General features: G+C 30.9%; 1 protein-coding gene across 2 annotated transcripts; it reads left to right on the forward strand.

The window, feature by feature from the left end:
- The first annotated feature begins 4102 nt into the window (after window positions 1-4102).
- On the forward strand, window positions 4103-15911 carry LOC148237986 (uncharacterized). Of its 2 annotated transcripts, XM_088181221.1 has the most exons (3): window positions 4107-5412; window positions 12049-12165; window positions 15659-15911. In XM_088181221.1, the coding sequence occupies exons 1-3, from the start codon at window positions 4128-4130 to the stop codon at window positions 15778-15780; spliced, it is 1524 nt and encodes a 507-aa protein (XP_088037347.1). In that variant the 5' UTR covers window positions 4107-4127; the 3' UTR covers window positions 15781-15911. The 2 variants fall into 2 exon arrangements, with proteins under 2 accessions (XP_088037348.1, XP_088037347.1); XM_088181222.1 differs by lacking the exon at window positions 12049-12165 and having other exon boundaries at window positions 4103-5412.
- Window positions 15912-15963: the final 52 nt, after the last annotated feature.

Raw genomic sequence — 15963 nt, forward strand, 5'->3', positions numbered from 1 at the left:
GTTCGAAGATTAGATATTAGGCTTTCTGCTTCGATGAATAATGAGTATGTCGTATCGCTTGTGGTATTGTAAAGCAGTGTTTTCCAATTGGTGGCATGCTGACAATAAAGGAAAGCGCAATGTTTTATCTCTCAGCTTATTAATTGCGTTTATATACATAGATTATATTTCTAAAATGCAATAAACTTTAAAACACGCAAAAACTTAAACGAATAGAATGCGTTTTAAACTAATTATGTTATAAATTAATATTGGAGATTTATCGAGTATTATTTTAATTTTAATCATTAGCTAATATATTGTACATTAGTAATACATGAAATAAAATTCTTAATAAACTAGCTTTCTAAGCTCTAATTTATCTTATAGACAATACAAAGGCAATATTATAAAGTACAGTAACTTACAGAAAAAAATATATCCATCACATTTTTACCGCATGTTATTAGAAAGTTTTTGTGACATTTTTTTCATGCATTCTGCAAGTTCTTTATTTATTTGCATTAATTAAACATGACAGTCAATGCTGTTAATTTTTTCTAATGCAAAGAAATCAACACTTATCTTTAAGATAAAAATGGGGAGAATGGGGAGAACTGGCAAAATTTTAAGTAAATCTTTAAAGCTCTTTAAAGCTCTATGCGATTCGTATAACTTATTAGGAACACTCTAAAATCTTGAAATTTGATTAAACTGATGCAGCCCTGATTTTTTTATAAAATAAATAGATAAATAGAATCAATTATATGTAATATAATGATGACATCTTTGTTACATCACGTTAAGCAAAAACGGTGCATTAAGTTGTCTAATGTTTTAAATAATCGAAAGATGACGAAAAATCTGTAGTCACGGACGATTTGATTTTAACTCCTTATTCTAAGAAAAAATATTAAAAATACTGTTTGATTTAAAGAGAACTTTTCAAACACTGTAATTTACTAAAAATATAATATAATATTACAATTTGTATACAAACAAAGATTTTTATACTACGAGTGAAATTCACTTTGCCCAATTACAGGATAATGTTTAAAAAATCCAAATAAGCTGAATCGGGTTCTGTATGTTTGTCTGAGAATTGCTTAAACATAATCGAAGGTCTCCCCTATTCTCAATAGCTAACCGGTTTTGCGTTTTGGAAATTATATAGTTGACACTGCCAGAACCAGATCTTATTCATTAGAAACTTGACAATGATATGATGGAAAAAATGCATTTTTCCATAGGAGAGAAAAAATATTTTAATTTCACATTCATCTTAAACTCCAGTATTCATCATTAATATTCAAGTAAATCATGAAACCTTATGTTCATTTCATAATTTATGGGGTATCATATAAAATGATAGATTGTTGTCAATGTGTTCAAGATAGGCTCACAAGTTGTCTGGATACATTTCTACATCAGGTATTACTCAAATATTGACCTATTTCTTCTGTGTATTAACGATATTAATTATGTTAATCAAAATTCTAAATTCGCCTAGTTTTTCGTATTTCCTTCAATAGATTCCATTAAGGATTGTAGTAAACTTCGTTGTAATAATAGATGTAGAAAACAAGATCATTATACATTTATTTACATATGTACATAAGGCTAAATTTTTTTTTTAATATTTCATCATTGCTGTTAGTTTTTTTAAAAATAATATTTTTAAAATATAAACGCATCTAATGTTGCATATTTCATAAAACTTCGAATTTGAGATGAAAAATTGTTAGCAACTGAAAAAATATTATTAAGTTTATTATATAATTAATATTAATTACCAAATAAAATAACTATTCATGTGAAATTGTTATCAACAATGTAAGTATGTATATATTATATATACGCATATGATTTAATCTTCAAAACATTAATATATATTAAATTCTATTGAATTTATTAATGAGTGTCGACACTAAATATCTTATAAGTATTATTTTATGATTTAATTTAAATCCTATTAAATACTTTGCCTTTAAATAATATACTTATAAGTTAAGAGAATAGAGGTATATGGGTGTATAATTATTTAAACAAAACTTTGAGATTTACTATAATAGAAATCAAAATGAATTGTTCATAACGGTGTATATTAATACACGTAAACAAAGGAAATATATTCAATTATAATAATAAAAATTAATATTAAATTAGCTCCGATTGATTTTCGAACCGCCGTGCCGGTAATGCGTTCTGTTGTTTCGACCAATGAAAAATAAGCATTCAAATATAAAACAAGATGGCCGACAGTACCGTGACAACAGTTTTAAATAATTGTTATTTAATAATAAAATTTTGCTACGCGACAATAATTTTCATTAATTTGTCATTTGACTGAATATACAATAAATAATAGGATTGCAAATTAACTAGGCGTGTTATAACTATGAAAATTAAATATATACATAATGTGTTGAGGATTAGAAGAATACATTGATTAAATTAGATAAACAATCATAAAACCATCTTCGTAATGAAATCTTCAAATTTTGAATTCCCGGCGACGGGATCCGAGGCCGAAAAGTGAGTTTTTTCTTTTATATTACATAAACATTATCATTGCTTCCGATTTAATGCACATATACGTAAGATTTGACTGAACGTTTAAAATGTATCTAAGTACGTTTTAAATGTGAATATGTAATATATACTTAGTACGTATAAAGATTGAGGTTAATGTCGATCAAACCGTATAAATGCTAATAAAACGTATTTTTTTATCTATTGATATTTGGGAAACTATATTTTACGTGACAATGATTTTGATGCAGTTGGTTATTTAGCTGAAGAAGCTTGGTTACAACAAAATAAATTAAAACCATTATTGCAGCAAAAAAAAATCACCTAGATTGTTCCGTTCCGAGTGACGACTCGCAATATACATATGTGTAGTTTCTTGAATGTTATCTAATAGACGCCATTTTACAATGATTATAAATATGTGATTGCATACCTGGAATAATTGATAACCAAAATATCTAAGAGTGGCTTATTTTTAATTCTGATGTGGCAAAATATGTACGTATACGTCATGGTTTTTAATCAATTTTTACCAAAACGAAATACAAAGCATAGTTATATTATATAAAGAACACTATCAACATAAACTCTTCAATATTACACTTATCATTTTATTCTGATATTGTGTATGTGAAAGATTAACAAATAACACAACAAAATTAAATGAAATCAACATTAAGTAAAATTATATTTTTAATCAATGTTATGCCATGGACAGTAGACTCACATATATGAACCAAACGCAAGCAATTAGGATTTGCCCTAAAAAATACAATTGGGTACTAGGGAGAAACTCTCAGTTGTCAGTTGACAGTAAGCTGCTCGTATTTAAGAGCATCATGAAACCAATTTGGATGTTCTGGATACAACTATGAGATTCAGCAAGCAACTTTAATAATAATATAATTAAAAAATACCAACATAAAATACTAACCATGGTTTATTCCAAATTCATACATCCACCGCGACCTAAATATGGTAATGGTGAAAGAAGAGATCTACAAGGCAAACATAAAATATAAAGAAAGACTGACGAACCAACCTAATCAGCATTAATGTCCATTACAGGAAACGCCTGAAGAGGAAGGAAATCTTATAAAGTAAAGGCTAAAATGATATATTTAATTGCGAAATGAATCGCTGATGTGCTACTCACACATCTGCCACTAAACTGACAAACAAATTGTTTATAAGGACAAATAACAATTTTTTTATATACAAAAAAATATGTGTCCATTTGACATTATTGCAAAATCAGCTCCAACAAATTTTCAGATACCTCAAGTCAAGTCGTTTGAATTGAAATATAGGTTTGAGGACAATGTCAAAGTTCAGTTTCATAAGAAATATGTTTGTAATTATAAATTACCTAACATAAAAAAATAATAACAATTAATATGTGTGAATATTTTTTCTCAAAATTATTATTTTTATTTTTACAACCATTTTCATATACATATATAATTACTATTTATACATCCATCTATGAATGATCGATCTCTTACGTTTTTCTAAATTTTTACTCTCCCATCCGCAGCGCACCTAGAGTGTCACACGAGGAGCTTTCCGCCTAACCGAATCTTTACTCTCTCAGGCCGAGCGCTCGCCAGTGCAGCATGGGCCGGCGCGGGGCGCGGACGCCGGCGCCGCTGCTGCTGCTGGTCTTCGCCGCCGTCGCCGTCTTGCCCGAGAGCGGGCGGGCGCGCGCGGCCCCCAAGCGCTTCGGAGACCGGCTAGAACCGCGCGTGCCCGCCCGAGCTCAACCACTCACCACCACAACTACCCTAGCGCCCACACCCAGTCAAGAACCGGGAAGGACTGAAGCGCGCAGACTGGAGATGAGTACCGAATACTTCCTGATACCACCGTCCCCATCGCCACCACCTATACCATCATCGACGACTATCATCGCCGAAGATTTGGACGAACAGACAGAACCAGCGTCTGTTGAAAGTCAAACACCACCGCTACCGACAGCCACAAATTTATCCACAACTGGACTCAGACGAGAACCTTGGGCTTTACCCTTACTAGCCCTATCATCTTTAGTGATGCTATCAGTAGCAGGGTTTGAAGCGTTCGTGTTGTGTAAAGTCAGAAAAGCTGCACCAGGACGTCGTCATCTATTCCTAGGACAGATGCTTTTATTAGGACTATTCGCATGCGCCGCTCAAGGTGCTTTACTAACAGCAACACCCACAGCAGCAGCTTGTGCTGCTATCAGATTCGGAGCTGGGCTATCACTAGCTTTAGTATTCGCCACACTGCTCGTCAAATGCGTATTTGTGGCAAGCTTAGAAGGCGGCGTATATCTACCAGCGCCTTATCAAGCCCTTCTCCTATTCTTCGCAGTATTAACACAAGCAGCTATAGGTGCACAATGGTTAGGAGCCTCACCACCAAAGATCATCATATCAGGACAACCAAAATGTAGAGCGCCTCTGACAGAACTGATCTTATCGCTTTCATACACAGCTTGCTTAGCAGCTGCAGCTGGAGGCTTAGCCTTAAGAGCTAGGCGAGGAGCTAGAGAAGCGTATCACATAGCATGGGCTTGCGGAAGCGGAGCTTTATTAGCAGGAGCAGGTGCTGGTTCAGCCCTATTAGCCAACCCGAGTCACAGGGAGGGCTGCCTAGGTTTCGGATTAGCCCTCTCTTCTGCAGCTATCTTCTTAGTGATGTTCGCCCCGAAGGGAAGGCAGTTGGCCGCTTTAGGCCGAGAATCTAGGTCCGATAGAGACGAAAGACTGAGCTCTCCGAGTAGGGCGGCTTCTGCTTATTCGCCATCGTTCTTCCACTTCAAACCAGTCAAGTATGGAGTGGTGGGTCCTGCTCCTGCGGCTTCGCCGCCAGTGCCTGCCGTAGACGCTTGGAAGAGATCGGCGCCTCCATCGCCACCTGGTGAGTACCTTATAAAACCTTACTTATATAATATACAAAAAAATGATATGCTAATAACTCATATTGGATAAAATAATTATATATCTAAAAATCATTATAGTGTATCAATAAATATCAAATTCAAATAAGTCAAATTGGCCGACATTCTTTACTTTGTTCGACTAAAAAAAATATAATATTTGATATCTACGAACACACTACAATTATGAAGTTAACCCTATAATAGCCAATATCTTATATTTTAATTATAATTAACACATAATCACTTATGTACATTTAACTTTTACCATTTCTTGCTGCATATATTTTTTTAATATTCATTGTTCACATTTTTTTAAAGTAAAATTAAAAAATATTTAAAAATCAGTTAAGCCCTAATTTTTTAATTAATAATATCAGTGGCGGTGCGATTATAAAATTCCTTCAAATAAATTTATATTTAAGTGCTATTATAATTATGTTATTACATTACGCAAGTTAAAGGGGGTCATAATATTCAATGCAGTAGCATTTACTACATGTTTTTCATTTACAATTAAACCTTTTAAAAATTTAAATTATCAATTGGATAATTTTTAATAAATTAATTTTATTGCACTCGCGTGCAATTTTACATTTGAGAGGGGCATGTAGGGGAATTTCCCCCCTCCCCTTGAAGTTAGTCTGAAAAACGCATGCAGTTAGCCAAAAGAATCTTAATGAAATCGAAAAATTTTAAAAAAGTTAGGAAAAGCTGAAATGACGTTTCTAATTCTAAACCAAAAAATCTAGGGTACCTCAAAGAAAATGTAAAAAACAGTCTCGAATCTATTACGAAATTTAAACGAAATCCTATCGGAATACATTTTCACCGGTAGATATATATTTTACCTGTGAAAATATAGTTTATCTGCCTGGTGCTAGTATATATTATAGTAATATATACATTTATTCATTTATCTGGTAGGTGTGTGCATTTTCCTCCTCTTGAATTTGTCCATAAAAATACATGTCATTTATTTAAATACCATGAATCCTAATGGAATAGAAATTTAATAAAAGCTGAAATGAAGACCCTGATTCTAAACCAGAAATTCTCGAGAAACAGTCTCGAATCTATTTCGTAAATATTTAAAAAAATATGTTATTTCAGTAAAATAAATCATAATACATTCTCATCGCTAGATATATATTTTTACTAGTGAAAATGTAATTTATCTGACTAGTGCTAGTAAAATTAAATAATTTCAACTTTTCCATATGTAGTAATATATAAATTTACATAGGTACTTATCATTATTTACTTGCATGCGATGTATACATGTTACAGTGAATGTGTATTTTTAGTGAAGTTATATTTTTACTATTGTAGTCCAAATACATTTTCACTAGTAGATATATATTTCTACTAGCAAAAACATAATTCAACTGATAGATGCTAGTAAAATTATATGCTGCTCTAAAATGTCTATGAAACTTGATTTTTCAATTACGAAAGAGCTATTTGCTGTTCAAGCCCAAACCTAACATATACGAATTAACTTGTCCAACTTGTCCAAAATACAAACTAATAAATTGAGATTGCTTATAAATGAGGGCATAACTTTAGTTTATTGCTATCTATAGATTGTTTTACATGAAGTTATACGAAATATTTCAGTAGGATTAAATTGACCTATAGCACTTTTTGGTCCCATGGCATTAAAAGAGTTACTGCTTATAAACGAATAATATTCATTATTTAATTCGCGAATATCTGCAAAGCGTTTTGTTTATATTATGTATTAATCGCGTATACCTTAAGTTGTTTGACTGATAATCTAGAGGGCGCGAGTTCAGGTCCCACAGCAGACTTAAACTTTCATTTATAAAAATGCGCTATTATTAAAAACCAGCCCTAGGTGCAAATTGACATAAATTGATAAAAAAATATATTTCTTTCATAATATCGTGTTACTTGCACATTTTTAAATCGCTAATAAATTTAATATATACTCACTCTTAAATCTACGTGTGATTTAGTTTCGTTCAACCTTGCAATAAACGGCATAATGCTTTCAAGGTTCTCAATTGCTCAGTACCCTGTTACTGCTATAAGCCTTCATGGAAAATATCCACTATAATGGAAAAGTAGAGTAAAAATAAATTAATGAAACAATCGTTGATATATATAGATATTATATTTATGTTATATATATGTAGATAGAGTAACTTGAATAAAAAATATATAAATTATGTTGAGATACATATATATTGTTGATAGCAGTTATTTTTTATTAATATCTTATTACAACTTTCTTAATGAGTTAGTATTATTGAGCTCTAAAATTCTATACAGTATATATTTTAAAGAAATCATAAAAAATACATGTATAGACCTGATAGATGTATGTATGTATTTATGTAAATACATGTTCATGCAAAAGAAAAATACTTATGTGTACGTTAACTTTTTGGTAACATATAATATTAATTCGTGCGAACTAATTCATATCATGTTACTTTTCACGTTACGTCGCAATATTTATTGAACGTAAAAAAAACTGGATCGCTACGCGTCAACGTATTAACTTTAAAAAAACGCGTTATATAAATAAAAAGAAGCGATTTGTTAATTACCGTTACTCAAATACATACGCATGTATCCTACTCTTATTTTTTTACTTGAGTCCACTTTAAAACGAAACTGTTTACCGTTAACACCCTTCTTTTGATACGCAAATTACTCGTGTATTTTTAAATGCACTCCTATTCAGCTTCCAAAATTGTTTTACCTTAGGTTTTATTCGCAAATAATGGGAGTGTTGTTAACGCATAGAAAAAGGCAAAACTATATAACGAGACAAGATTTATTTGGCGCACGATATAGTAGGTACACTTCGTCGAACGCGTAACTGCTTTCATTGTGAGCGAAATCGATTTTGTGATGAAGTCTCGTCGATTTAACGGTGCTTTGTATTTTTTTTAATATTATTTTTGGAGACGAAACCTGATTGAGATTATGCGCGATTGCGTATTAATAAAAAACTCAATAGGTATGCAATATTTTTAGCATGAAAGATAAATCAATCATTCATTTGAAATGCTAATATTATCAACAGTACTTTTTATTTGTGAGTCTTTTATTTTTATTTCGCAAAATCAAATAAATATAAAAGAGAATTATGTATACACCAGAATATCATTAATTACATCATCATAAATTATATTTTACCTGTATTATATATAATAATTAATGGTAATTAAAGAAAGATGGGATAATAGGAATTTCATGATAGGCTATCTTAAATAATACTTTATCAATTTTTGATAGGTACGGAAAAGGTCATATATAAATAGATAGCTACATTGATTTAGAAATAGCCCAATTAATTCAAAGTTTTGATGCAGTTTTTTATGTTTTATATTAGTGTCGAGAGTTCAAACTAATAACTTTAAATTTCACATTTGAACTCGTTCAAAATATTTGCTAAACTTCATAATGAAATCTCCAAATCTGCGATTTTTCTAAATCAGCTATTATTATTATATTATTTTAATAAATATGTTAAATGTATCTATGTATCTCAACAATACCGTAGAGTAAAATGTTATGAATAGAATACATGTATTATCAAATATTTTTAAAGTTAAATGCCATCTTATGAAAGTAATTTTACAACGGATTGAAATACATTAACGTCTGCTTTATTTTTTAATTACTCTAGTCAAAGTCTGAGTGCAAATATAATATTTATAATATTTATTACTTTTATGCTTTATCTATTTATATTATCTCTTCTCTTTTGTATATTATGAAATCCAGTGTTTTTGTTTCCAAAAAATATTGTTTAAAGCTTGTTCCTCAATTTATATTTATTAAAAGTCAGTCAAACAACTCGGAACAGGTTTCTAGATAACTACATCATAAAAATCTCGCTCCTGCTCTCTTTTTGGCAACCAACGCCTATTCTATAGTCTAATATTTTGGTAACTGCTTATTCAAGAACAATTTTATGCATCGTAATATAAAGTATATATGCGATTTTTTGAGGAAAAATTTATTCAGTGACAATGGCCTTTCACTTCGTTATTTATCTAAAACGTCACTTCTATTTTTGCATTTACGACGCAATTTTGCCATGTTTTGTTTTATTGGTCTAATATTTTGGTACGTGCTCAATAAATCACAGTTCTTGACATCTTAATATAAAGTTCATCGCTCAAAAGCTTTAAAAAACGATTTCTAAATAAATAAAAATTGAAAAAGTTAATCAGTGTTAACGGATAGCTTTTTACTTCATTCTTTATCTAAAATGTCACTTTCGTTTTTAATTCAGTACAATTTTTGCCACATTATGCATGTAAATAATGTATTACCATAAATAAATGACAGTGAATTTCAGCAATAATTTCTCTTTTCGCACTTGGCTAGATTAAGATTTGACACGGGCATTTTATTTACACACTGCAGGCACAACTTTGTTGCGAATAAGGCTATAATATAACTGGCATTTTACGCGGACCTTAAATACTATATTTTAACCATTTTTATTTTTACTGTCCAAATATACCTCTTAGATAGTTATTTATTAACTATACTATAAAATAGTACTTGATAATAATTGGCTTAATTAAAAAAATACACTTTTAATCATGGCCGAGATTTTTGCAATTACGACATCTGTCAAACGCGTATCGCTGGCTCGGTTTTAAAAAAAGAAAACACTCGGCCATAACACTAGATAAATCGTCCGCGTCCAATTGCGAATGGTTTTAATTAATAAATATATCAATGAACACAATAAATGCATAAATACGTCAATTATACGAGAAATAATCGTTCGGTATCCATTACGATTGTGTTATGCGACCCACTGCCTGTTCGATGCGAATCATTAACCTAACTCCACTCCCCCTCCCCTTCGTATTACGGTTACTATTAGCATCGTCATTGTTAGTAGCTTTACACTTTCTTAATTTTGTGCGTACACCGTAAAAATAACACAAAACACTCTTACGGATTAATAGATCAACGCGATTTAACTTCTCGTGTACATAAAATTATAATCTATATGTATATTTATATTAAAATGTGTCGTTAGATATTAGATTTTTTTAAAGCATGTGTTAAACTAATTTACAAGTTTATTTGAATTTATAACTCGTTGATACTGCAATAAATCGTATATCAAGAAATAAAACTGTTAGCACGTGCATTTCTCTTTTTATTGTCTTACAAAAAGGCAACATTGCTAATTTTAATTACAGATGCACAAAAATATAAAAATGGGTTTTTTAAATGCGGATGTTATAGTAGCAACGGAGTATAGTTTTATTTAAATAAAATAAGCTTACTTTAAATAAAACTAATATATATTTGGTCTTAAAAAATGGTGAACATAAGTGTAATTTTAATAACTGTTACTCAAGAAAATGTACAATGGGGTAGACGTAAGCTCTGCGAGAGTCTCCTCGTCGGGATCATGTATTGCAAACAACCAACTATTTCTATAGTAGCGCTTCCCGAGTTATTTATTTAATATTTTTTGTTGTAACCTGACAGGCGTAAGCCCAATGCGTTACAAGGGCGTAAATCTGTACCAACTAGGTAAGGCAATCATACAAAATGAATACCTACAATTAAGTAATAACTAGCAAACTTTTCAGTCTAGGAATCTATGACATATATTCAACTAATTATAAATTATTGTGTTTAATAATTTATAATCAATAGATGATCACTGCAGCTGGAGCCGGTTTTTAATATTTTTATAAATAAAAAATTGAGTCTGCTGCCGTGACTCGAACTTGCGGTATGCCAACCTTTAAATTACGACAATATCAAATTTTAGCGGAGAGAGACAGAATCACACACTAAATGCCTTTTTATGTCAGTATAATTTTGCTATCTAATGTTTAAAATTGGGAAATGCTGTTCTTGGGGATATTATGCATTTTATAATCTTCGGAAAAACACATAAAGTTGTATGACATTTTAGGTTCAATAATGTGTTGTGTTTTTATTTGACTCATTTCAATGTATATAAAATATGTATATAGGGTGAAAGCTAATTTTATAAATTAAGTTTTTTGATGTTTTAGATACAATATGCAATTTTCAGTTATGTATATATATATTATATTTATAAAGACACACGTTGGCTTTAATGACTTGCACTTCGGTAACAGGAAGTGATTTAATAAGTTTGCCAAATTGACACATAAATTGCAGCATAGTAAAATCTTAGTATTTAGTCTTAATATAATTTTTGTTCAATATGTAATTAATTGTATATAACACGCTGATTTTTATTGCAAAACGGTACACAAGTAAGCGAAATATCAATAAAATGTCGCACAAATATTTTTTTACAATTTTAGATTTTAGAGCTAAAATGTATTGATCTTTATATAAAATGATTGTCTTTTACTAAGAACAGAAAGCCAAATTAATTACCATAAAAAAATCAAGTTAGTATTTACTATCCATAAAATTTATACTCACGTGCATAGCTCCTATTTGGCAAAACAATTTATTCGCACTCTCCTATGGACAGTAAAGCGAAAAACGATTAACGAGCTAAAAAGTCGTAAAGCGTGAAAAAAGCAAACTTATATTACAGTCAATGAATCACCTTAGTTATTATGGTTTGCACAACTTGGAATGGTTTCCAGATCGGTACCCACCAGCAATGACGAGACTCTACTGCTACCCCGGCATGCCACCCTTGCACCCTTTTGCACCGCCTTGCCACTTCTACTTGCCACCGCCACCGCCACGATTCACACCAGGTAAGAGAGCAAGCACTAAAATTGAAAACAATCGAGTCGATGAACCATCGTCGAAGTCGATGAACCATAGAAGTCACACCAACTATTCCCAATATGTAATCAATAATCTACAATTCAATGTTTTATTAAATAGGTGTAAAACAAATGCAAAATACTATGTAATATAATATATGTATGTATATAGAACAATGGTGATAGTTAAAGAAAAAAATGTTTATTATGTAGTATCCACTCACAAATTGCCACTGCTTGTATGAATATTTAATATATTTATAAATAGGTTCGCAAATCACTCTACTATTTTATACAAATTTTCACATTTATAAGATAACTTTATATACATAAGAGGGATTGAAAATTTCACGGTAGCGCTTGATGTATAATTATTTTTTGAGGTTATGTTAAATGACACTAATGTCTCTGCAAATTTTTATAATAATCCATTAATTTATATTCAAATGTTTATGAACAGTTTTAATTCCAGCCGTACAGATTTGTGTAATAAATATATGCTTTTTTATTAGTGTTTTAAAAAATTATCAGCCAAGACTTGTTATAAAAAAATAAACAAATTGTGTCATCGTATTTCGTACACTTTAGAATCATATTATTAGATTTCATTTTTGAAAATTTAATAAATCCTATTCCATTATGCAAGGTAGATAAAAATAGTACTATTTAAATGCTGATTTCAACCGATAATTAATAGAAACCTTAAAAACACTTTAATGGGTAGAATGTGGGCAGAAGCATTCCAGTGAGATTTTTAAAATTTCTTGTAAACCTTTGAATTTGTTGACGATGTCATAGTCATTACAATGGTGGTAAAACCTAAAAATCATATATAAAAAAAATGGTCTTAAATAGTATTTATAATTATCTTTTCCTTATTGAATAGCACTTAAAAATGCTATGTTTTATTTTTTATTGGCACAAGTTGTTACTTTTTAAAAATAATCTTCGTTACCTAATAATCTCTTTCACTGATTTTTTATCTTTTTAATTTATATTCGAGTTACGTTATGCATATCATTTATTATAACGTCAATTCTAATTACGTAATTGTATTTCTTAAATACTTGCGTCTAATTGCCGCATAGCCATATTGTATTATATTACTTGGCCAAAGTGAAAGTCCGACTTGATGATTTATGAATGAAGGAAACTGGCGAGCTTCATTTTTGTGCGATTATTGTTTTATTATACTATAATACAATAAGAACCAGTGATATAATATTGTATAATGCAACGTGACAGCATTGTCTTGTCATATTATTATAGGATTATTATATATTAGAATTGTCTCGGTCAGTATACGATACGCTTCGAACCAGAACCGTTCGTTAACTGAAAACCAAGACTAACCCACTTTTCGAGAGCCGAAACTAAACTATTATCCGAGACGAGTGCGATTTCGGTAATTCACAGAAAATTCCTCGAGTTTTTTTTAAATTAAAAATTCGATTTAGGAAAAATATAACGTTACCTAATACAACGTATATCATTCGGTTTCGTTTATGGATAATTTGTATTAATTCAATTTTAGGTCGAATAGATGTTTATTTTAATCAATAAAATATATATTCCGTTAAAAATACTGTATGATAATCATAATAATGATAGTTAAACTCCAAACGCCCCCAATGCACTATGCAATTTTAGATCTTATCTAAACTCCAATTTTAACCGTAACTGATGACAAAAATGGTTCTCGTGGAACAATTGCATTGCTTATAAAATAATACAGCTGCACATTCAGAAATCTATAATATATACTTATACATACATATATGTATATTGAAGTATATTATATACTAGGTATTGTATGTACATATTTACAATCTAACACTCTGATTTTATCCAAGTATATGCTCACAAAGTTACTCCTTAAGACACTGATCAAAACATAAGTAGCATTGCACTTCTATTGGCTACACTATTCCCTATCTCCTATCAAAATATATTGACTAAACTTATGTCAGGGATGTTTATTTTGATAAAAGACAAAGTTATGTAGTTTATCATTTATATTTGTTCAACAATTTGAGTCATGTTAAAGTACAGTTTGTATAAGTCCTATTAGCCTTGTCCACATCTGAAAGACCCAGTCATCTCCAAAGCGTTAGATTCTGAACGTCGTAGCTGGGCCAGAGTGTATATGAAGAGTGAAGCGGCTGCTTTCTCAGTCTTTTCCGTTTATGTTTATGGTCGGCGTCGCTCTGCGTGCTTTCGAGTTTGTACCAACTTTTGTGTATCGAAGTTGGGGAGGAAAGCTAAAATGTATGTATTGTCAGAAGCGACTTCCAAACGAAAGTTATTTATATGCTGTGTGTTTATACGCACATGGACAGCCCGGAATTTTTTTTGCTCACCCACTTTTCGGTCCTCTCACCTGCCCCCCCCCCTCTTCCCAAAGTATGTCCCTGCAGGTATTATCTCGAAATATTCATTATATGCTGATAACATTAGAGTATTTCAGAGTATTCGCACAAATTCGGATTCATTTTCTTTACAGAAAGACCTTGAGTCGCTGTCGAGGTGGTCGATCTACCTTTCAGCATTGCCAAATGTCACGTTGCCAAATTTTTGTGCATATTTCTTCCCTAGTTTATGGGGAAAATTTTTTTTTTCATATTATTATTAAAATCCCATTTAGTATTAATTGATTATATTTTTAATTTTTACTGTATTCTGTATTATTTTTAGAGGTTCGCAAGTATATACATAGTATATTATTTAAAAACCGATTGACTAATTCAATATTTCAGTAGTGATACGCCTGCCATGATCACGAATTTAATGAAACTTAGTTTCTTGAATTTGTGAGCTTAAGTTGCGTTAATAATCGCCTTTTAAATAATAAAATGTATTTATTTATACATTATTTCTCTATCATCACTCGTATTTCATCATCTAAAGTTACACTGTTATTTACCCTTAAATATTTCAACGCCAGAACTACTAAAATTTGTGATCTTTTGCTGTTAATTGTAGTATGTGTTCCACAAGCCTTTTATTCTTAAGGGCTTCTATTGTGTTACTTTATTTTGTTACAAGCTAATATCACAGTAAAAGTCATGAGGTTTGTTGAACGTTATTGAAACTATGCCTAAAACTATTAGAGTGCAACTAATGAAATAATATTTATGTATGGCAAAAAAAGTGCAGTGAGGTATACATAAGTCGTACATTGAAGTCATAAACTTTTCTATACATATAAAAATCCTCACCTGTGTCACGGAGTACTGAGCTTAGCATAATAGTTCTACAGCAGCGGGGCAGAGAAGACTACTGTAATTTAGCGAGAAACGTGGCGTTATGATACGCTTGAAGGAACATCATTAATTGTCTTACTGTCTTACATCTTCAGCAGCTCGTTTTAACGTGTACAAAATGTTAAAAAATATGCAAATTTACATACCCATATCAAAAGGTCAACAATGTACGAGACAAATTGTCTAAATTAGCATACTAATCTCTTCTCATTGTACAGGTCTTCTCATGAAATCCGACGATGTGAACATGTATACGACACTGGAGCCGACATTTTCCAGCAACCCGAACGTCTTCTTCCAGAGGAACGACGGTGGAGTCCATCCGGGAATGATGTATTGATTGACTTTAAATAATTCGACTGATTCTTTAATTTCATACTTATTTAAAAATACCATCATGAGGAAAGCCTTTATATATCTTATATAACAAAGGCAATATTATGTGCAATAAATTACATTCGTTCCTTCCTGTATTTGTCTTTGCCATAAATATCCAAAATACTCTTTTTTGTCACCTATTAAT

This window comes from Plectrocnemia conspersa, unplaced genomic scaffold (assembly GCF_051122295.1).
Source record: "Plectrocnemia conspersa isolate PC_06_02 unplaced genomic scaffold, ASM5112229v1 ptg000002l, whole genome shotgun sequence".
Taxonomy (NCBI): Eukaryota; Metazoa; Arthropoda; class Insecta; order Trichoptera; family Polycentropodidae; genus Plectrocnemia; species Plectrocnemia conspersa.

Coding starts and splice junctions, on each gene's coding strand:
- LOC148237986 (XM_088181221.1), top strand. CDS start 4,128: ATGGGCCGGCGCGGGGCGCGGACGCCGGCGCCGCTGCTGCTGCTGGTC. Junction 5,413..12,048: donor GGCGCCTCCATCGCCACCTG/GTGAGTACCTTA, acceptor AATGGTTTCCAG/ATCGGTACCCACCAGCAATG. Junction 12,166..15,658: donor ACCGCCACGATTCACACCAG/GTAAGAGAGCAA, acceptor CTCATTGTACAG/GTCTTCTCATGAAATCCGAC.